Source organism: Dama dama, chromosome 5 (assembly GCF_033118175.1).
Source record: "Dama dama isolate Ldn47 chromosome 5, ASM3311817v1, whole genome shotgun sequence".
NCBI classification, from domain to species: domain Eukaryota; kingdom Metazoa; phylum Chordata; class Mammalia; order Artiodactyla; family Cervidae; genus Dama; species Dama dama.
Window position 1 is genome coordinate 8,725,004 of NC_083685.1, and position 22,647 is coordinate 8,747,650.

General features: G+C 48.3%; 2 protein-coding genes across 3 annotated transcripts in view; one reads left to right on the forward strand and one right to left on the reverse strand.

Moving 5' to 3' along the window:
* SART3 (spliceosome associated factor 3, U4/U6 recycling protein) overlaps positions 1-13,163 on the reverse strand; it is a 38,993-nt gene extending 25,830 nt beyond the window's left edge. For both annotated transcript variants that reach the window (XM_061141682.1, XM_061141681.1), the window contains exons 1-4: positions 12,821-13,163; positions 3,753-3,879; positions 2,342-2,446; positions 589-773 (exon numbers count right to left, since the gene is read on the reverse strand). In XM_061141682.1, the coding sequence (XP_060997665.1) occupies positions 589-773; positions 2,342-2,446; positions 3,753-3,879; positions 12,821-13,132 (729 nt within the window). In that variant the 5' untranslated portion in view covers positions 13,133-13,163. The remainder of the gene's footprint in view (positions 1-588; positions 774-2,341; positions 2,447-3,752; positions 3,880-12,820) is intronic.
* Positions 13,164-14,495: 1,332 nt separating this feature from the next.
* On the forward strand, positions 14,496-20,932 carry ISCU (iron-sulfur cluster assembly enzyme). The gene is made up of 5 exons (XM_061141683.1): positions 14,496-14,652; positions 16,171-16,284; positions 17,089-17,199; positions 18,879-18,957; positions 20,410-20,932. The coding sequence occupies exons 1-5, from the start codon at positions 14,539-14,541 to the stop codon at positions 20,490-20,492; spliced, it is 501 nt and encodes a 166-aa protein (XP_060997666.1). The 5' UTR covers positions 14,496-14,538; the 3' UTR covers positions 20,493-20,932.
* Positions 20,933-22,647: the final 1,715 nt, after the last annotated feature.

The window sequence follows — 22,647 nt, forward strand, 5'->3', positions numbered from 1 at the left end:
GTCACACATGTAGTGGGAGAGACACTGGGAAGTGGACTCTAAAATTCTATAAATCAGAGTCTAGTCTAAAAAAATGCAATTATGATGAGGTCAAATCTCTCATATTACTATGGGACACGCTCTATATATACAGCGTACAAGGATAACCAAGTCACCCCTTCAAAATTATATATATATAATTTATATTTATATTAACATATTTATATTTTATTAACATAAGTTACATTTTTATATTACATTAGTAGATAACATGTATCTATTAACATAATCTATATTTATATATTATACTAATATAATTTGTATATCATATTGATACATAATTTGGGGGGTGACTTGGTTATCCTTGTACATTCACCTGGAGTCATAACTAAAACAGCAGTATTTTTAAACACTACAAAAAGCTTGTTAGGGTCATCTGCTTTTTAGTCAAGGAAGACATTGCTACTATTCCACAAAGATACATGATTTTATTTACTTTACTGCCCACCCACTAAGGGATGGGCAAAGACCACTTTGTTAACTGTGTTCTTCCAAGGCCACTAGCGAAGACTGGCAAGCGGCTGTGGAAGGCAGGTACTGGGCACTCACCCGGGCGGCTTCCACGATGGCGCTTTCAAACTCCCGGTATGCCTCCCAGATGGCAAGTCCCTTGGTCATATGTAAGCCGACGGACGAGAGGGCCCTCTCAAACACAGAGCGGACTTTCTCGAGGCCGCCTTTCTGACCAATCCCGCCGACTGAGTACTGCCCGTACTCTAGCCAAATGTTAGGACCTAAAAATGAGAAGTATATTCAGGATAGGAAATGCCCAAATGTCAAAACCTTTGTTCTGACACAAACAGAAGAAATGAGCCCACTGAGAACGTGCTCATTCATGGAGAAAGAGAATAGCATCACTGACAGGCATCCCAGGTTTCCTTTATCAACACTGCAGCCTGAGAAGAAAGTCTACCTGACATTCCTACAAAGTATCATCAGTGAGACCTGACTATGTAAACAGTACTTGCCAGGTGGTCATTTGTAATCTTATGACGGGTTATAAAGCTGATTTATTAAAATTGAAGGAACCCTTAACAGATTTCAATGAAAATAGTTAGAAATCTGAGTGAATTTTCAGAAAGACTGCAAAGTCTAGACTGTTCCAACTTTTAAATCTTGATTCATTTTTAAGCCTTCTGATTGAAATGAAAACAAAACAAAATTAAAAGTACCAATTCTGTTACCAAAGATTTTAAATCTCTAAAACACAACAAAGAGACCTGGCTGTCTTGTTTCTTTTGCTCCTATATTCTCACTCCTACAGCTTTAAAACTAATGAATTAAACTCTTGATAAATACATTGTTTTTTTACCAAACACCTTTTGCCTATTAAATCACTTTTCAGAGATCTGAAAATAATTTGATGCTTATACACTAATCTTGGAAAATAAAAATTCTAAAAAGATCAAGCTAACGTGAGAATTCCTGCATGTTTTCCTGAGGCTTGCTTTTTCAATGAAATAAATCTATTTCAAAGAACTTAGCTAAAGTTTGTTAGCTGCTCTGTTTTCACGCACCAGTAGAGAGCTGCCACATGGGCTGCAAAATACAAAATGAAATGAACTAGCTCTTTGAAGCAGAAACCTCCCTTAGTGAGGGTTAGTCAGGTTTACCGAGGGGTCTACACTTCTTACAAGGGGAAATGCCCACAGGGGGAGTGAGGACAATTAGACAGGGAAAAGGGATATTTAATTAACAATGGGGAGTTTTTTAAATATTTTTTAAAAAAACATTTTGTCCACAGCACTGTCTGATACAGTCCTCAGTTCTGCAGAGAAAATATTTTAGAGACTTATACCATCAAACTGGATTTAAAGAGAGAGAAAGCATTCACACTTCCCTTTCACTGTTAAGACCAGCAGACAAGGCAGATCTCCATGATGATGGAAGATTCTGTAGCTCAAGGCAGTGGTGAAATAAAATATCACAAAACTATTCGCACACGTTGTATGTACTAAGGTCCATTTCCTGTTGTTTGTACTACAGTCATGGGGCTTCCCTGGTGGCTCAGTGGAAAAGAATCTGCCTACAGTGCAGGAGACGCAGGTTCAATACCCAGGTTGGGAAGATCCCCTGGAGGAGGGCATAACAACCCACTCTAGTATTCTTGACTGGAGAATCCCATGGACAGAGGAGCCTGGTGGGCTACAGTCACAGGATAATAATAACTGCACTCCCATCTTTCCCACTGCTGGTCAAAGGACTCTTCTGGGGGCAGCACCTCACAGTGTGATCCTAGCAGCCAAGAGGGACATGAGGGGAGCCTGCCAGACACGCCTGGGCCAGCCCGAAGGGAACTCACAGATATAATCCTTCACCGCTCTCTCGAAGAGGTCGTACACGTGCTCCCGGTCCAGGCCGTCCATGGCCATGCTGATCTCATCGTGCAGCCACTCCAGCCAGAGCTCTGCAAGACACCGCGGGCTGCGTCACTGCCCGCCCCCACCCCCCGCCCCCAAGGCGGGCTGAGAGCAGGGGCCGCACCCCGAGCACACAAAGGTTTCATCTGCCTCATACAACCTGGCCCAGCTCACAGAATCTCAATTCTTACCACCTGCGCTAAGCACACACAAGGTTTAGTTCCCAAGTAAGATCAAATCACTGAGGTCATATCCCTACAGCCGCGGGGCACTTTATATTCTACAAAGTACCTACACAATTTCTCCTTCAGTATCTATCACATTCCTGTGAGACAGGCAACAGTAACACTGGCAACAATGGCATCTATCAAAGCATTTATGACACGCAGAGCACGTGTTAAGCGTTGCACACAGAATGCCTCGTAGGCAGAAACTACTGTAATCTCCATCGTACTGCTGAGAAAACTGAGTCTTAGAATGATTATACAATGTGCTTAATGGCACACAGCTAGAAAAACATCTGAAAGGCAATCAGATTTCAGCTTGTACACTCCGCAGTCATGCTTTGTGGGAGGGAGAGGGGGACAGATCTGGATCTAGGACCTGTGTTAACTCACTTGTCCCTAAAAGATCAATATATTCATGGAGATTTAACTACAAAGATGCTTGGCGTAATCATGTTTCAAATAAGCACATAAGTAGAAATAACTTAAATGCCCAACTACTGTGGAACAAATAAGGTATGTAACATTTAAATTAAAAATTGCTCATGAAAGTCTAGTTACACTACAGTTACAATTATCTGTTTCTGAGAAAACAGATTAAATACATAAATACCAGAATGGGAAACAGAAAGGGAACAGGGAAATTTTAATTACATACAAATATTTTATTGTAACATTACGACAAAGAAATCAAGATTTGAAATGTGACTCAGTGTTGCATGACCACAATTATGTTTAGCAAAAACCTAGAAGATGACAGAGCTTCCCTGGTGGCTCAGACAGTAAAGTGTCTGCCTGTAGTGGCAGAGACCTAGGTTCGATCCCTAGGTTGGGAAGATCCCCTGGAGAAGGAAATGGCAACCCACTCCAGTACTCTTGCCTGGAAAATTCCATGGAGCGAGGAGCCTGGTAGGCTAGAGTCCATGGGGCCGTAAAGAGTCAGACACGACTGAGCAACTTCACAGAAGGTGATAAACTAAAAGTCACTGACTTTGGATGGATTTTCTTCTTTCCACTACACTTATCTGTTCTGAGTTTTTTATAAGGAACATGTCCCACTTTCAGCACGGAAAAAAAGACTCTTCAATTCTCTGTGTTTATGAAAGCAGCTCGACTGCGGAAGCGCTACCTTCGGTCAAAGGGAAGATCTCGCTCATCTTCTGGCGCGCCATCCTCACTTTGGTCAGCTCCCCTTCCAGCCGGAGCAACCGGATCAGGTCCACATGGCAGTTGTAGTCATAGACATTGATAGACAGCTGGAAGGAAAAGGAACACAGGCGGAGATTTAGAATGTGATCATCAAAATTACTCAGCTTCTGTCACCACTGGTGAAAGCACACACCTGCTACAAGCACAAAATATGTGTTTTCTAGAAGAGACACAAAAACAGCAAGGCAACATTTCCCTCAGGAAGATGGAGAAAAATATACAAGAGATTTTTTTTTTCTTTCTGACCACACCACTCAGCGTGTGTGATCTTACTTCCCTGACCAGGGATTGAACCTGGGCCCCTGGCAGAGTCCTAACCACTGGACCACCAGGAAATTTCTGAGAGACTTTTCACAATAAACCTAACATTCCTTCAAATCTGTTACAGGTCCTGTGAGAACACACTTGGTTCTCCCAGAAATACAGGAAACAGTCTAAAGAAACAAACACAAAGTGTGACCTGAGGCAAGTCACTCACTTTTCTAAGCTTCCATTTTCTCATCTGTAAAATGGGATACACCACCAGATTATGAGAATTCTGAAAGGTAATTCAGTGTCACACTGTAGACCATGCCAGGGACATGTAAGTAAGAGCTCTTTTCTTTTACTGAACAAACAAATGAAAATCCCTACCAGGAGAAACAAGAATGGTGACAGACTGGTACCAGTCTGTGATACGGAGTGACAGGCACATTTTATTTTTATAGGTACAAAAAGATTTATTTCAAACTTTTCAAACTAAAAGTAAATAAATTAAGATCACTGCTTCCAAAGATACTTGACATCTGAAACAAAGGAAAACTAAAAGAATTTGTCACTAGCAGGCTTTTACTCTTGAAACAGTTAAAGGAACTTCTTCAAAGAGAAGGGAAATGATAAGAGAAATCTTGGTGTATCAGGAAGGAAGAAAGAGCAGAAATACAAGTAAGCACAACAGATGAGCCTTCTCTTCTTGACCCTTCTAAATTGTATGCGGTGATGGAAACAATTTTAAGACTATCTGACACCCAAAACAAGGACATTAAAAAGGAAGAATGGTAAAGAGACCTAAATGGGAGGAATATTTCAACACTACTCAGGGATCAAACACAGATACCATGTAAATCAAATACACTGAAATACTCAAAGCAACTACTAAGGAACTATGTAGAGCAAGACTCTAAAAATTGGTGAGCAACCAAGCTGGAATCCAAAGGATGTTCATGTAACCCATACAAAGGCGAAAAAAGAGAGACAGCAGACAAGAAACAAACAGGAAAGAATAAAATGTCAATATCAATAATTACCTTTAGCACCTGGTCTAAACATACTAATCAAAAGGCAGAGAATAGCAGAGTGAATAAAACACAACCTACCTGAATGCTAATTACAAGAAACTCACTTCAAATTCAAGGAAAAGGATAGGGGCCTTCCCTGGTGGCTCACTGGTTTAAAAAAAAAAAAATCCACCTGCCAATGCAGGAGACATGAGATCGAGCCCTGATCCAGGAAGATCCCACACGCTGCACAACAGCTAAGCCCGTTGCTGAGCCTGTGCTCCAGGGCCCGAGGAACCACAACTACGGAGCACTCCTGCCGCAATTACTGAAACCCACGCGCCCCGGGCCTGTGTCCACAACAAGGAAGCCACCACACTGAGAACCCACACACCACAGCTGCAGAGCAGCCGCCACTCACACAACCAGAGAAAAGCCTGCAGAGCAACAAAGACCCAGCACAGCCAAAAATAAACAAGCAAATAAAAGTATACAAAGCAGAAGGACGGGGAAAGATCCAGCATGCAGCAGACAAAAAGAAGCAGAGGTGGCTATACTAGTATCACATAAAATAAACTTGAGAGCAAAGAAAATTATCAGAGATAAAACAGGACATTACGTAATGATAAAAGGATCAACCCACCAGGAAAACAAAACAATCCTAAACGTGCAGACACCAAACAACAGAATCTCAAAAGAGATGAAGCAAAAACTGATACAGCTAAAAGAAGAAACAGACATATCCACAATTACACTGGGAATTTCAACAGCCCCCAATCAGAAACTAAAAGAACTATCAGATTATCAGCAAGGATATAAAAGAACTCAACAACACCATTAACCAACATGATCTAATTGCTATATAAAGAACACCCTACCCAACAATAACAGAGTAACACAGTATTCTCAAGTGCCCAAGGAACATTCACTGGGACCATATCCTGGGCCATAAAACAAACCTCAACAAATTTTTAAAAAACTGAACCATATAGGGTATGTTTTCTGGTAAGAAGAAAAGCAAACTAGAAGTCAATTACTGTAGAAATCAATCTGTCTAAACACTTGGAAATTAAGCAATAAAAAAAATTTTTTTTTAATTTTTTGGCCACACCCTGCAGCATATGGGATCCTAGTTCCCAACCAGGGATTGAACTCGCAAACCCAGCACTGGAAGGCAGAATCTTGACCACTGGACCACCAGGAAGTCCCAAGCAATACACTTCTAAATAATCTATAGATCAAGGAGGAAATCTCAAAGAAAATTTAAAATACATAGAACTGAATGAAAATGAAAGTACAGTAAATCAAAATAAGCAGACTGCAGCTAACACTCTGTGGAGAGGAAAACCTACAGAACTGAAGTCAACGTACAAAAAGAGTTACACGCCATGACTAAGTGAGAGCTACTCCAATTATACAAGGCGAGTTCAGTCTTTAAAAATTAACTCACTGTATTCCACTGTGTAACAAAGTAAAAAACAAAATTCATGACATCAATTAATACAGAAAACAACCATTCACAATAAAAACTCTCAGCAAGTCAGGATGCTATCAAAATTAAAACTTTTTGCTCTGTAAAAGACTGTTGTGCTCACGTGTGCTCAGTCGCTAAGTCGTGTCCAATTCTTTCAACCCCATGGACTGTAGAGCCTGCCAGGCTCCTCTGTCCATCGGGTTTGCTAGGCAAGAATTGTGTCTCCTGCTCTGGCAGACAGATTCATTACTACTGTACCACCTGGGAAGCCCCGTAAAAGACTGTCAAGAGGATGCAAAGACAAGCTATAGGCCAGGGGAAAAAAAAAATGTATAACTCAAGTATCTGACAAAGTTAGCATCTAAAAGATGTAACTCCAAACTAGAGTTAAAATACAAACAATCCAAATAAAAAGTAAGCAAAAGACATGAACCAAAAATGTATATCCAAAGAGGACACAGGTGGCCAGTGAGTGCACGTGAGTAGTGGTCAGCATCGTTAGCTGTAAGGGACACACAAGCCGAACTGCAACGAGCTGTCGTCACACACCCATCAGAACGGCCAAAAGGGGACTTCCCTGGTGGTCCAGTGATTAAAAAATCCGCCCGCCAAAGCAGGGGACACAGGTTGGACCTCTCGTCCAGGAAGATCCCACATGTCGTGGGGCAACTGAACCTGGCTGTCAGACCCACTAAAGCCTGCAAGCCTAGAGCCCAAGCTCCTCAAGTGACGCCACCACAAGAAACCCACACACCATGACTAGAGAGGGGCCCCCACCTGTCACAACTAGAGAAAGCAAGGAGTACCCAGCACAGCCAAAACTAAATGTTTTTAAAGAAAGAAAAAAGAAACAGACACAAAACCAAGAATGGCCAGAAGGGAAAACAGGGGCACCACCAAATGCTAGAGAAGATGTTAAAAAAAAAAAAAAAACAGTTCCCTTTAAAATTCGACAACTACTAGACCACCCAACAAGCGCACCCTTGGGCATTTTTCCAGAGCAATAAAACCTAGGTTCACACAAACACCCGTGTAGGACTGTGCATAATGGCTGTACTCCCAACAACCACATCTGGAAAGAACCCAGAGATCCTTCAATGGGTGAGTGGGTAAATGAACCATGGAACACCCACACTATGGAAAACTACTCAGCCATAAAAAGGAACCAACTAATATACACACCCAACTTGGATAAATCTTGAGGGAACTGTGCTGAGTGAAAGTAGCTCCTCCCCAAAGGTTGCCTACTATAGTACTCCACTTACATAATATTCCTGAAATAATAAAACTACAGGAGTAGGGATCAGGTTAGTGGGTGTCAGGGGTCAGGCTGTGGCTCTATCTGGGCTGGAGGAGGGACCTGAGGTGACAGAGCCCATCCGTGTATTGACTCTGGCTACGTCAATACGAGGGCTGTGAAACTGTACTCTAGTTCACCACTGGGGGAAACTGGATAAAGGGTACATAGGATCTGTCTATATTATTTCTTGGAACTGCAAGGAAACCTACAATTACCTCAAAACGAAGTTTAATTTTTTAAAAAAGCTTTCAAATGAGTGAGGGTATGAGGTCACATTAGGTCTATACACCAAGGGACCTCCTTGGTGATCCAGCAGTGAAGACTCTGCTCCCAAAGCAGGGGGCTCGGGTTTGATCCCTGGTCAGGGAACTAGACCCCACATGCCTCAACTAAGACCCAGTGCAGCCAGACAAATAATTTTTTAAAAAAGGTCTAGGGACTTCCCTGGCGGTTCAGTGGTTAAGAACCTGCCTGCCAATGCAGGGGACATGGGTTTGATCCCTGGTCCAGGAAGGTCCCACATACCGAGAGGCAACTAAACCCAAGCACCACAACTACCAAGCCACTATCTGCAAGAAGGAAAGCCACCGCGCCAAGACCACCGCGACCAGCAAGGAGCCCCCGCAACCAGAGAAAACCCGCTCGCGGCAACGAAGACCCAGCATGGCCAAATCAGTAGATTTTTTCTAAAGTCTACACACTGAGACTAGATTAGTGTCTACTCTTCCAACATCTGCCACAACATTTCAGCAATAAATATTTCCCTCTCCAGAGACGACAGATGAATGATAATTCATTCAACTAACACTGCCATCTGACAATACACTCTTAGTAATCTAGACACTAGCTATTGCATTAAACTGCAGGTAAGAGGATCTGTCTCAGCAGATAATGAGTTGGACCACGGAACAGACACAGGACAAAGTGACCAACAGAACACTAGAGAGTGCCTAGAAACAGACCCCCCACACAGAAAGTGTATCAGAGGGACACTGGAGTATCCACTGAAGTGAACTCACGAGCCATGACCATGACCCCAGTTTGAACAATACTGACTCTTACACAGCTTCAAGAGCGGCAGTTTACCAGTAACAATGTTCCTTGTAGCTAGTCTGTATTAGGGGAAAAACTGCAGGCAATTCAAATGCCAGAACACCCGATAAGCTGTGTGCTGCTCACACCCTGGTGTACTGAGTACACAGCAGTCAAGATGGATAACTAGAAGGAACATGGCGGAATCTTAGAAACACACCTCTGAGTGGAAAGCACTCCCAGGTTACCTACTGCATGATATGCTTCCTTAAAAGCTCAAAAACAAACAAAAGCAGACAGTATCTGCTCCGGGCAGCATACTTAGTGGATAAAATTATACATTTTAAAAGAGAAGGGAGCACAAGTCCATCAGGTTCAAGAAAGCAGTCACCTGGGTTTGGGGGTGTGGGGCAGCGGTGAGGATCAAGGCTGGGCAGTGGGAAGCGGGAGAGGCCGTCCGGACCGGCAGCATCACTGATGAAGTCCCCACCCTGAGAGTGAGGGGCAGAGCAAGGGTGAGCACCTCTTTACCACCCTTTACAATTTACAGACGTGAACTGCCCCGTATAGGTCAAGTCACGGGGACTTGGTGGCCCAGTGGCTAAGACTCCTCACTCCCAGTGCAGGGGGCCCAGGTTCAATCCCTGGTCAGGGAACGGGACCTCATAGGCGGCAGCTAAAACAAGAAGATCCCATGGACCCCGCACGCTGCAACTACGACCCAGCACAATCAAATAAATAAAAACATGTTTTTTTTAATTACATGCAAACAGATAATAAAGAATCAATAACACATAAGCCCACGACCCATAATTTTTTAGAAGAATCTTTAAGCAACGTTTTCCTGCTCATGACTGATAAAACTTGACAGGCTGAACCCACCCCATGATTACATGAGGGGCTGAAAAAGGTCAGAATGCGGTCAGGACACAAGTGTTCTAACATTCACCAGTTCTGTTTCCCCATCTGTACTGGAAGGCACTAGAGTGCACCTCTGGATCTCAAGTGGGCTCCTGTGACACAGCGATGTCTCAAAATCAACATTCAAGCGTGTCACACAAGTAACAACAGTGAAAGAAGAGAAGATGGTGAGCGGTGCACTGTCCTCATGAAGGCGCGGGCATGGCTCTCCAGGTCACCCCATCACGCCAACTCACCTGGGTCTGAATGTGTTCTCTGGGCACGAAGGGGTGGGGAATCCTGGGAGTAACATCTACACAAGCCCTCCTGTGACCACCACAGGGAGGTCAGCAGTGAAATGTACAAAACCCACTGAAGACATGTCTCTAGGATGCTTTTCGGTCTAAATTTCTGATTTTTAGGCCCAAATAATGAGGATACTGTATATGGAGAGGCACTCTGGGAGTACGTACTTTAATACACAAAGACATGCGTTTAAGAGAACTTTCAGAGAGTTCAACCAGAGCACATCGCCAAGGACAAAGGACCCTTCAAAGAAAGAGGAGGCCTAGCCATCGTGCAAGCGCTCCGCAACAGGCTTCGTCAGTCCCTGCCAGCACGACCTGGACCTGGACGGGGGCCGGGGGACGGAGGTGACAGAGGCGCCTGGCGGAGACCGCGCTCGGCCCAATCACAGGAAGGGACCACGAGGCGCCACTCCTAGTTTCAGCCACGACCACACACACAGTGGGATGTCTCTGCTTCTGTTATTGGGACAGATTTCACAGCTGACTACGAGGTTTCATAAAAACACTTGGGGTGAGAAGCGGAATTCAAATACGACAAGGCCGAGCACTTCGCGGGCCTCTCTGGAAGTTACTGACCATCACGCTCCACCAGGAGAGTTGTTACAGCAAGAACTAGAGGCTGGGATTAGGCAGGCGTGGGAGGGAGTTTTGGAAAAACTGTAAAAGCCCACTTCTGGAGCCCAGGAAGAGGATAAAGCAGTGGCTCTTCAGGTCACCGTCGCCTGCCGGATGCTGTCCTGTGTGGTGGCCTGAGGCAGGGCTGGCAAGTGCACACCACCAGTGGCCGGGAGACCTCTGCCCTGACCCGGCCTCCACTCCAGTGAGCAGCGCACCCTCACTGAGGACTTAATCCCTCTGCTCCCGAGCCTACCTTTCCCCCTCAGCAGGTAATCCTATTTGCCCGACTGAGCAAGCTAAGGGCTCGGTGAAAGGCCCGAGGCCAGAGCAACAGACTGCCACCAGGACAGTCACAGGCAGCCTGCCACCTCACATCACACTGCAACTGCTGAATGAGGCAGAGAATGAATGGACTTCAGCGTGCTCGTTTATAAAAGGCAGAAACAGTAACCACCTGCCTACCCCTGGCTGGTTCAGATGGGATGACAAGTGAGACAGATATACCAAGAGAAGATATAACTATTTCACAACTTAACGGGAACATCACCGCCAGAGAGGACATTATAAGGAATCTCACACCCAGCCAAGTTAACCGAGAAACCCAGGCTACCAACCTCACATCACTAAGTGCTTTCATAGCCACTATGGCATTCGGTCTACAGACAACCTTGAAAGGTTCAAATGCCCTTAGGCCTGACTCTGACCAAATCATTTCATCAGTCCTTTTGAGCCTCAGTGTCCTCGTCTGTAAAACGAGACGGAGCTCTATCTTTTCCCCTCCAAGTCTACTCCACTCTCTCCCCTCCCTGTCCTGGGACCCACCGTGTGGACCACATCCATGGGGTCTCCGGGTCTCTGGCTTCCAGCAGGGTTTGCCCAGGAGGCCATGTGGAAGCAAGGCACAGAGGTAGGTCAAGGTACTTCTTGCCCACCCCACTCCATGATGGGAAACAGGGGCTACCTCCCTGGAACAAACATCTCAACTCCTCTCAGGGATCCTCTCCACAAAGTATCTAGAAAATCAGTCACTCCCATCACCTCTACAGGACTACAGGTGGACACGTAAAGGTCCTGCTACTACTAGCCCTGGGGAACCAAACTTTTGCTCCTGACTTCCCTGCCCTAGACTCAGTAGCCTCGCCACTGCTGTGCTGTGCCCAGTCTTGTCCGACTCTTTACAATCCCACGGACAGCAGCCCAGCAGGCTCCTCTGTCCATGGGATTTCACAGGCAAGAACACTGGAGTGGGTTGCCATTTCCTTCTCCAGGGGATCCTCCCAACCCAAAGATCGAATCCATGTCTCCTACATTGGCAGGCAGATTCTTCACCACTGAGCCAGCTGGGAGGCCCAGTCTCTTTATGGGCCTTTACTCCAAACTCTCCTAACTTGAATGTGCTGCCTATTTCCTGCTGGGATCCTGGATGACATAGGAGACACCACCACCTGTACCTCCTAAGGTTACAGGTTAGAAATCACATAGCTACTATTGCCAGGCCCCGAGCTCTGATTACCGTTACAATTCTCTGGGCGGGAACCATTTGTTCCAGTTTATAGAGTCGAGGATGAGAGACGTTAAAATACTGGCCTGAGCGCACACAGGTATGGAAGAGCTAGAACTGGGGCCTTAGCCTCCAGACGCCATTCCGTTTCTATTATCACCGTCACGGTCACTATTTTCCCTACCACGCCAGAGCTCCTTATCTTCGTCATTCCTACAGGCAAATAACTCTTCTTGGAGGAAACGAATCTTATTTCTAGGCCTGGACACAGTTGAGCGGTATGGCTAAGCGCGGGAGTTGAGGAGTTGATTCAAAGTTCAAAGCCTGACTCGCCACTTGCAGGAAGTGTAATGGTGAGCAAGAGAACTCCCTCCACCAGGAGCCTCAGGGTCCTCCCACAAAACGGGGTCTGGCGAGGGTTCAATAGGAGAGCGTTATCCTCTGCCGAGCAGTAAGCGCTCCAACGACCTGGGACGCGCTGGACATCCGCGGTTTGGAGGCCTTGGAGCTTTTTACTACCTCCGTGGACCAGGGAGGTGGGCCGGGGCCTGGGAACCCGAGGGAGAGAGCCCGCCGCCGCAGCCCACCCCCGCGCCCACCTGCTCCTCTAGCCGCTCTATCTCCAGCTGGTTCTTCTCCTCTTCGTCGTACCCCCACTCGTACTCCCCGGGGGAGCTCTCCGCCGAGGAAGCCATGGCGTACTCCTCATCTCCATCGCTCTCACTCACGCCTTCCTCCTGCTGGTCCCACTCTGGCCCCGTGGTCTTGTACGTCGCGGCGGCCACGGCCCGCGATAACACCTTCCTCCTCGCCCGAGCCGCCTTGGCCTCATCCTCCTCTCCCTCGGCCTCGGGCCCGGCCTTGGGCTCAGGCTCCGCTTCAGAAGCCGAGGCTGCGGCCGCCGTCGCCATCTTGGATTTCCAGAGACTCCCGGGTCCTCACTTGGCCGCCAAAGACCCGCAGTAGTAGGAGCTGCCCGCGGCGCGCGCCTGGTCAAAATCCCGCTCTTCTGCCACCTGAAGAGAAACTCTGCGCCTCGGATGACATGGAAATCTCGAAATACACGAGATCCATGTTATTTTATATACTTTCAGTAGTTATTGTTCAGAAAAAAAGTGCTCACCAACAGGGCATGCATTCCGGCACAACGTCGGACAGCAGTTGGGTCCTTAGGCAGGAAGTGGAAGCCATAGAGGCAGCCGCGGAGTGAGCGTGATGGTTATAGTTAAGGTTTTGGCGCCATCTTGAGAAGGTCAAAAATGATTCTTGGAATAACTACCTTACCACCTAGTCTGACCTGGCGCGTGATTCTGTCTCCCCAGCAACTGAGCCTCAAACGCGCAGAAAAGTCTTAGGTCCTCGGGGAGGGATCGATTGCACCATTCATGAGAATAACTCATTTCCCAGAGATTCCTTCCCTTTATCTAATGCCTGGCGCCTAGCACTTAAATACACGGGAGTTTTGATTTTATAGGATCATATTCTGCAAACCAGTATCAATAAATTACATTAATAAACATTTACTTAGAATCTCTTCATTGCTATATCTTGTGATTTAATCTGTGCCAGTTTGCTTTTTAATAGAAACATAAACATATACACTTTTTAAAATCAGAGCAAAGCATTCTTTCCTTTAGTTAAGCTTCTCTTCAGAGGTAGAAAAGCCTTGGTGAGTCTATTTATTGCCTTGCTCCCTCATTAGCAAGCTTAATTGTGTCGTTTTTGGTTGTTTTCCCAAAGCACCCTGACAAAAAGTAGATACTCAACACAGATTTGCTCAATAGATGAAGAACTGTCCTTGAATTAGTACAAAAAAGATCGAGGTTTACAAAGACGCTTTCACCTAGGAGCACACAGCCAGTAAGGAGCAGAAACGAGATTCTAACTAAGGACTGTTCAAGTCAGAATCCCAACTGGGCCCCTCTGGGCAACCTAGGGCAAGTTACTAAACCGTTCTGATCCTCAAATTCCTAAGCTGCAAAATAGAGCCAAGAACGGTGGGCTGGTTGATCCCCTGCGCCGAATTCCCGCGGTAGGGGGCGGGGGGCTGCTTTATGAACGCAAAGCTGGGTCCCGATTTCCAGCTCAAGGATTCTCAAGATTCAGAACCCAGATCGGTGGACCAGCCCTCAAGCGATTTCACACCTTTGGGCTCCGCGCCCCGGGAACAAAACGCTAACACGTGAACGCAGCGGAAGGGCGCAGGCGCAAGGTCGCCGGGACGTTAGAGGGTGCGCGCTCCCAGCTGGGAGCCGACACGCGCACGCGCCCCTTCCTTCGGTCGCGCGCTCCACCTGCGCAAGCGCAAGCCCGCAAGATGGCGGCAGCTGGAGTGGGCCGTCTGAGGCGGGCGGCATCGGACCTGTTGCTCCGGGCCCCGCGCCTGCCCGCCCGGGAGCTGTCAGCTCCCGCTCGGCTCTATCACAAGAAGGTAAGAGCGGCCAGGGGGTCCGCACCGGGCGGGGGCGGGGAGGGAGTGCAAGGACCACCGAGAGGACTTAGGGGTCCTAGCGGAGGCCCAGCCTAATGGCCCTCCCGGCTCTGCGCGGCCCTGGAACCCCGACTGTAGCCCAGGGCCCTGGCCGCCCCCAACCCCGGATGGAGGGGCCTTCCTCTCAAGATGCCGCCTCGAATGACTTTCCGTCGCTGCGCTGGGGCAACTAACCGCGCCTGAAACAAGAACGACAGCTCCCGCTAGCCTAGCGGCCGCTGCCCCAAATCTAAAGCATCCATCCACTCTTTAAACCTCTCGACTGCCCAGGAAGCAGAGTCCTGCTCCGTCCGGGCCAGCCGGACACACAGCGGCGAGGGCCCCGGCTTCAGCCAAAACCACTGCTCTGGCCGAGTGACCTTGGGCAAGTCACTGCCCCGCGCTCGTCAGATGGGGTCTGGGCAGCGCCCCCGTATGCGAGACCATTGCCTGCGGAGTCCTGGGCAGGGCGCTTGGCACAGGGAGGCCGCTGGGGGGTGATGTTACTGTTGCAGAAGCTCAGAGCCTCCGAGTGGACACGGGCATGTAACCAACAGTCGTCACGTTTTTGTGTTTGTTTTGGTTTGGTTTGGGGGTGGGGGGACGCTGTGAGTTAAGAGACAGGTTAGGTAGTTGGCAGCCCATACCTTCCGGGGCCTTCCGTAAACATGAGACGTGTCTCACTCGGGAACCGGCTAACTAAAAAAAGAATGCGGTAAATCAACCCCGGTGCAGAAAGTCCAGATTGGATATTATCTTACAGATCCTTGGACTTGGAAGTCAAAATCCATGGTCGGATAGGTCGGGGGAAGGGGACTGGAAGCTCGGAATACTTAACGACTAACTGGGAAACAAACCGCAAGGTTTTTAAAGCCTCGCGTGTGCCAGTTTGAATAGAAGTCTACTCTGGTCTGGCTTGCACGCCTTTGCGCACAGACCTCACTCCCCGCGGACCCAGGGCTGTTTATTGTTGACAGTACACCTGCCGCTCGCAGCCTTTCCGCCACCAGGGTGCGCTGCGGCACCGCAGATTTCAGGGCCCCAAAATACAGTCATGGTTGGTATTGATCACCGCACACAAATGGCCTTGTTCCTCCTGTAACAATCTCCTGAAGGCTTCTGGGAAGTCCTTCCCTTTCTGGACCATACATACGTATGGGGTTTTTGAATAGCCATCATTCTTTTGAGAATGGATTTTCTTCCGAAATTACAAAAGTGCTGATTGAGCCCAATTCTGTGACTTGGGTGGTTAGAGGTCAAGTAATTATTTGTGGTTCAAAACCCCACAGAATTAAAACATGATTTTGCTGATTTTTCTCCAGGATCCCCATATCTCTTAAATCCTACCCAAGTGAAATTTGGTATTTAGTGATGGCCTGCCAGGTCCAGCTTGCTGACTTGAAGGAGCTTGCCATCAAAGTCGGGGAGACCAACAGCAAAAAAGAGTGACTGTGATTTCTCTTCACTGTCTCATTTCAGGTTGTTGATCATTATGAAAATCCCCGGAACGTGGGGTCCCTTGACAAGACATCTAAAAATGTTGGGACTGGATTGGTGGGGGCTCCAGCGTGTGGTGATGTCATGAAATTACAGGTATCCCTGGTTTCCATCTTTACTGGTGGTAACGGTGACCCCTTTGATTGTACAGTGCTCCGTAGTTGACAGAGCATTTACATGTCCAGCATTGCCTCTGGTCCCCATCTTGATTCCTGTGAGGTGGGATAAGTCAGTGTTATAAATGATTCCAGTCAGGGCTGAATCCTAGTCCTACTGGTAAACTGTGCTGACCCCTTCTGACAGAATAAACGGATCTCAGGTTCATACTCACTGCTATAAGTTAGCAATCCCCAGAGGGACAGAAAATGCAATAGATCAAATTCTCTCTGCCCCCACGTTGGAAGCGCCTGGCACTCTGGTAAACCATAGCTTTCTCCACATCTCCTTTGTCACCATGGTGGGAAGCTGGCCAGATGGCTTCATGCCTATCTTGGAAAACAGAAAGAAGGCAGGAGGGAGCGCACTACATGCAGTTTGATATCAAAGGAAAAAGCACTAACCAGTGACCTTTATTGCCAACTCTCGCAGTGTTTAAAGATGCACACTGACCCAGCAGCTGGGAAGCCAAAAATCAGGCTTGGGAGTGGGAGGAGATTGGGGAGGAGGCATACTTTTTTGGTTGATCTTTGACAGCTAGGCCCGTATAATTCTGTATAGTTGTTCCTGCTTGCAGCTTTTCATTGCTGAACTCTTTGAAACAGAGGGGCCTCAGTAATCAATGCCCAAACTTTTAAGTATGGAAAGCAGGACCAAAACTCTTAGGAAGTGCCCTGTGGGCCTCCTTAGTGCCAGGTTCTGCAGGCAGCACCAGAACCCTGCTAACTCCTGCCCCTTTTCTAGATTCAAGTGGATGAAAAGGGGAAGATCGTGGACGCCAGGTTTAAAACATTTGGCTGTGGTTCTGCCATTGCCTCCAGCTCGTTAGCCACCGAATGGGTAAAGGGGAAGACGGTAAGGCTCTTGAAAACTAGAATTAAATCACATCCCCACACACCTGGCTCTCGGTTAAGGGAAGGGTTTAAACAAACACACACTATAATTTTTTTTCTAAATATTCCAAGAATTTTCTTTTTAATTTTGCTTACCCAGATTTTTATCAAATTCTTCTCCACATTGGGAATTATGGATGATCATAAGTGTTTTTTTAGTTTGGGGTTTTCTGTTGTTGTTGACCATTTTTATTTGCTTGGGGGTTTTGGTGGTGTTTTAACTAAATCAAAAAAAGGTCCCCACCTAACCCTAGAACACAACAGAAGTGGAGAGAAATCTTTGGCTTTCTCCAAGGTCACAGATGTTATCACTTCTTAGAAGTCTATGTCTGCTCGGGGGAGGGTGTACCATGGTTTGTTTTATTTCTTGCCATCCGGTTTCAGGAAGGATTGCAGGTGGCTTACAAGGATTCATGAGATAACAAACTAGCCTTTCGAAAGTCCCGTCCTCATTAAAGCCTCTCAGAAAAGCCAGACTGTAGGTGTTCATCCTTGCAGCCCCAACAGCCAGAGTTCTGCGAGCTGAGTCAGGGAGGCCTGTGCCGGACAGCTCTGCAGCCAAGCCGCCTGCCAGACCACATGCCTTCAGCCCCCTGTGACTCAGGGCCTCCGGGCCAGGAAGCAAAGACCTAGCTTGTGCCGGCCGATCTGTCCAGAACGATCCTCAGGGGAAGAGGGCGTGAGGAAACAGGGCACCTCAGAAAGTGGGGAGAGGGCCTTTCTCTGACCTTGAGAGCCTCCCGTCTGAGTTTGCAGGAACAGAACTTGAAGCTTAATTCAGTAGAGTTAGCGGACTTGGGAGACTGGGAGACAGGCTGGGAAAACGCTTTCCTTAAGGCAGCAGGCCCTGTTCCACAAAGGCCTGCCTCCTGCTCTGCCCTCAGCTTGAGACAAACTCCAGGCATCCTTTTAGTCCTCCTGGAGGCGAAAAGTCCTCAGGGGATGAGCCCCAAGGTCTCCTCGCAGGAGCTGTCTATGCTGCTGGCCCTGGCCTCACCCACCTCCCTGACACCATCCAGCTCGTAGAATCGATGGACATCAGAGAAGCTCATAGTCACACAACCAACGCAGGAAATCACTGCTGCTGCTGCTGCTAAGTCACTTCAGTCGTGTCCGACTCTGTGCGACCCCATAGACGGCAGCCCACCAGGCTCCCCCGTCCCTGGGATTCTCCAGGCAAGAACACTGGAGTGGGTTGTCATTTCCTTCTCCAATGCATAAAAGTGAAAGTGAAGTCGCTCAGTCGTGTCGACTCCTAGCGACCCCATGGACTGCAGCCTACCAGGCTCCTCAGTCCATGGGATTTTCCAGGCCAGAGTACCGGAGCAGGAAATCACTGCCTTTTGACAAACAGGCTCGAGGGAACTTCCTGGTGGTCAAGTGGTTAAGATGGTGCTTCCACTGCAGGGAATGCAGGTTCAATCCCTGGTTGGGGAACTAAGCTCCCTCATGCCTTTTGTCCAAGGGGAGAAAAAAGGCCCGAGTTGCTGGCCTTGGGCAGATCCCTCCGCGACTCCCTGGGCTCTCCTGGCTGTGACCGTGTCTCTGCAGGCCAGGCTCACCCCAGCCAACAGTGTTTGCGCTTCGACCCGCCATTCAGAGCACCACTAAAACTGCCCGTCTGTCCTGTCTGCCTTTCAGGTGGAGGAAGCCTTAACCATCAAAAACACAGACATCGCCAAGGAGCTGTGCCTGCCGCCCGTGAAGCTGCACTGCTCCAGTACGTGTCGCCTCCAGCGTGCCAACAGGCTTGGGCTGGGGGTGGCGGTGGTAACGGGGCTTCTCTGTAATGGCATCCACATGCATCTGGACAGGGGAATGGCAAGTCCTTTGGGGCCGTGGAATCCACCTTTATAGCCTCTGGGGGTTAGAGCTCAGGGAGTCTATCTTCACAGCCTCCAGAAGGTCGGGGCCCCAGGGTCTCACGGCAGGTGGTGTGGGTTGGGCGTCATGCCGAACTGGTCGTGGCCTCACTTCTGACACTTGGGAATGTCCTCCAGTCATGTCATTGCCTCCCCCTCACAGAGGAGGAAATGCAGACTCCGGTTAAATCCACCCAGCCTCCCAGCTCCTCCGTGGAAGGGCCAGAGTCTAAAGCCCAGACTTTGATTCCGAATCGGTGCTGTTCTCACCCCACCGTGGTGAAGTTGGCACCGGTGCAGGAGAAAATGCGGCTTCCACCATAATCCCATCTGCCGTGTGGTTTGTCACTTCCTTTCCAGAGGCCGCTACTCTCGGGGTCTGCATCTGTGTGTATGGGATGACTCAGCCCAGCTGTGCAGTACCCCCTCTCCACTGTCCTGAGAGAAAGCCCAGATGGCGAAGGCTTTTACTTGGCTTTCCCGTTCAGTCTAAAGCTTTTAAAGTCTCACCCTTCTAGGGGAAGGAGGGAATGCGACATGGTAGCCCTAACTAAGTGATGGAGGTTTACTGACCAAATTAGTTAAAAATCAGCAGAGAGCCAGGCCTCGTGCCAGGGCAGGACTCACAGGGCAAGACGTGAGTGCCGGGGCCAGGACAGAGGTCTGCTGAGACCCGAGTTCTTTCCACTTGAGCTGGAATCTCAAATACCCGAGAATAAAGGCCGTAGCTTGTAAACATTTTCACGTCGTTTCAGAGAAACCCCTGCCTTTCCATCAGGCCTTCATGGGCGCTGGAACTTTAGCCAGTGCTCTCAGCCCTCACTCCAGCTGTCTCAATGTTTGTTTCCCCCAAACCCTCTCTTTTAATACCGACTCTAAAACAAAAGCTGCCAAACTGGGGATCACTAGAGTGAGCCGGCAAATGCCATCCCACCCCCACACTGATGCAACGCAAGTTATGCTAGCCAGCATCACCAACATCCACTGCGTTACCTCAGTTTCCACGTGAGCAGCTGAGAACTAACATCTGTTGTGTCGTTCCCCACCCACCCCACCCCCAGCGCTCCAGACACTTTAGGTGTACTGCCCTCACGCTATCCCAGCGAGAGGCTAAGGAGCTAATGCAGAATCCCAGGTGTGTGCCCCCCAGCCTGTCCCCAGAGGTGCCCCAAGGGAGTGGCTGAGGAAGCAGCCAGCTTGCTCCTGGCCCTGCACCCTGGCGAGGTGACTGTCCCGCCCGTCCCAGCACCACTGCCTCAGCTCCTAGAGAGGTAGAAACTCATGGCTGTGTTTTGTTCCGTTACCTGCAGTGCTAGCTGAAGACGCCATCAAGGCCGCCCTGGCTGATTACAAACTGAAGCAAGAACCCAAAACAGGAGAGGCCGAGAAGTGAGCCCCGGGTGATGGGGCCTCAGGCCCCACAGGCTGCCAGCGCCCCAGCCACGCAGTCACATAGATGTGCAGAAGCCCTCGCACGACAATAAAAGCGCTCTGAGATCCGCACAGCCTTCGCTGCTCACGTTGCGAGTCTAACTCAAGCAAAATACACAGCCTAGTTCTGAGCCCTGTGGTTTCTTGCAGCTCACGTTCATCGCCTTAACCTTGCGTGTGTCTAGCTTGATTTGTGTGTGACCTCAAAGCTGAAATCAATAGCCAAGTCTCAGGTTTGGGTAGTCGTGAAGTGCACAATATCTAATTTTACCTGAATCTTTTGGGGGAAGATTACCAGTAGAATGCCTCGGTAAGATTATTTGGTAGGACCAAATAACGTACAAGTATTGTACATAAAGCAGATTTTGCATCTATATAATAAATAAAGGATGTTGTAAGACAGTGTCTGTCTCTGGTAAGCCTTGTCGCTGGGTCCCTCCCTCACTTCACGGGATTGCCTTCAGCCCCACAGGGTTCGTTCGCAGATGCTGAATAGGGTGATGACCGAGGCTCCTCTCCAAGCGACCTGGGTAGTAAAGGCCACGCGTGGAGGTCTTTACAAAGCCGACGTCAGTAATGTCTTCTGAAACAAGGGGGAGGGGGAAAGGACATGGCCATCACTCTTCATTGTTCTTTACAAAAATAACAGGTGGACAACTCAAAATGACTCCAAGAGATTCTTTTTGTAACTTCACTGGTTTCTGAAATCTGAGAAATGCTGGCTTGAACTCTACCCTAAAGCTGTGGACCAAATACAGATAGAGGCCTGAGGGATGAGATTTAAATGTCAGTTTCTAGGCCCAGGGTTCTGCTCTAGGTCTGGCCAGGCAGTTCCAGTATCTAACTTTTTTTTTTAACTTTTTAATGGAGTATAGCCAATGAACAGTGTTGGGATAGCTTCAGGTAGACTGCAGAGGGCCTCAGCCATACAAATACACGTGTCCACTCCCTCACACCCCTCTCCCGTCCAGGCCGCCGCACAACATCAAGCAGAGTTCCCTGTGCCGTACAGTAGGCCCTCGTTGGTTATCCATTTAAATATAGCAATGTGTGCATGTCCATCCCAAGCTCCCTAACTGTCCTCTTCCCCATCCCCCCCACCACCAGCAGCCATAAGTTTGTTCCAATACCCGACTCGTGAGAACCTCTTGGGTGGCGTTGTGTGGAGGCGCTGAACCAAGCCACCAGGAAGAAGCCTCTTTGGTCCACACCCTGCACAGTTCTGATACTTAAGTAGTTCATTCTGAACTGTCTGTGTGTACACAGTGATCTCAAGTTTTAAAACATCCACCTCTGACTCGGACAAGTAACAGGCCTCTCATCTCTGTCCTGCCTACCCCATCTGCCCCCAGGGTAGACAGGCGGGGGTTGGGGGGTCATGCTGAGCTGCCCTCGTCACACAGCAGCTCAAAGCCCCACTGAGGGAGGTCCAGTGGTCCAGTGAAAGCATGACCTCAAAATGCCAGCTAAGACTCAGATCTCCAACTTCAAAAGTAAGATGTCCTGACGTTCAGGCGTAGGCTGGCTGTGTCTTCTCTTAAATATACCTCCTTTGTTTAAAAAAAAAAAAAAATGAAACGAAACTCCTCTGGGTTCTGGGGAAGGGCATGGAACTTCAAAGTCCCTTCCCCCGCACCCTGTGGGGAAGGCCACAGAGCAAGGCCTTCATCAGAGCCTCAAATTAGAGAAGGCGGGTGGAACCATGTCATGTTGCCCCGTGTGGCGTGTTCTACTGTTTAATTCACGGTCCCTCTAGGCTGCGCTTGTCTCTTCATTATATGTGGCCGCCCTGCAATTCCCCACCACTGTTCTTTGTGACTTTTTTAAAATGAAACATTTTTGTCCCAGTTACACCCTTTGAGAGCCGAGCCTAAATTCTACACATCAGAAGCTGTTCGTAAACAGCCACGGCAATAGCCCAAGCCCCAAAATACATGGTCATGTAGCTGAAAGAGAAGAACATTTTGTTTGAACTTCCACGAGAGACTGTCCTTGGCCCAGACACAGCTAGTCTGAACCACAGGGGGGCACCATGGCCCTGTGGGTGAACTCAAGTCTAGAGATCTTGACATCCCATGAATCTTGGCATCTCCACGTAAACTCCTCCATGGGAGATC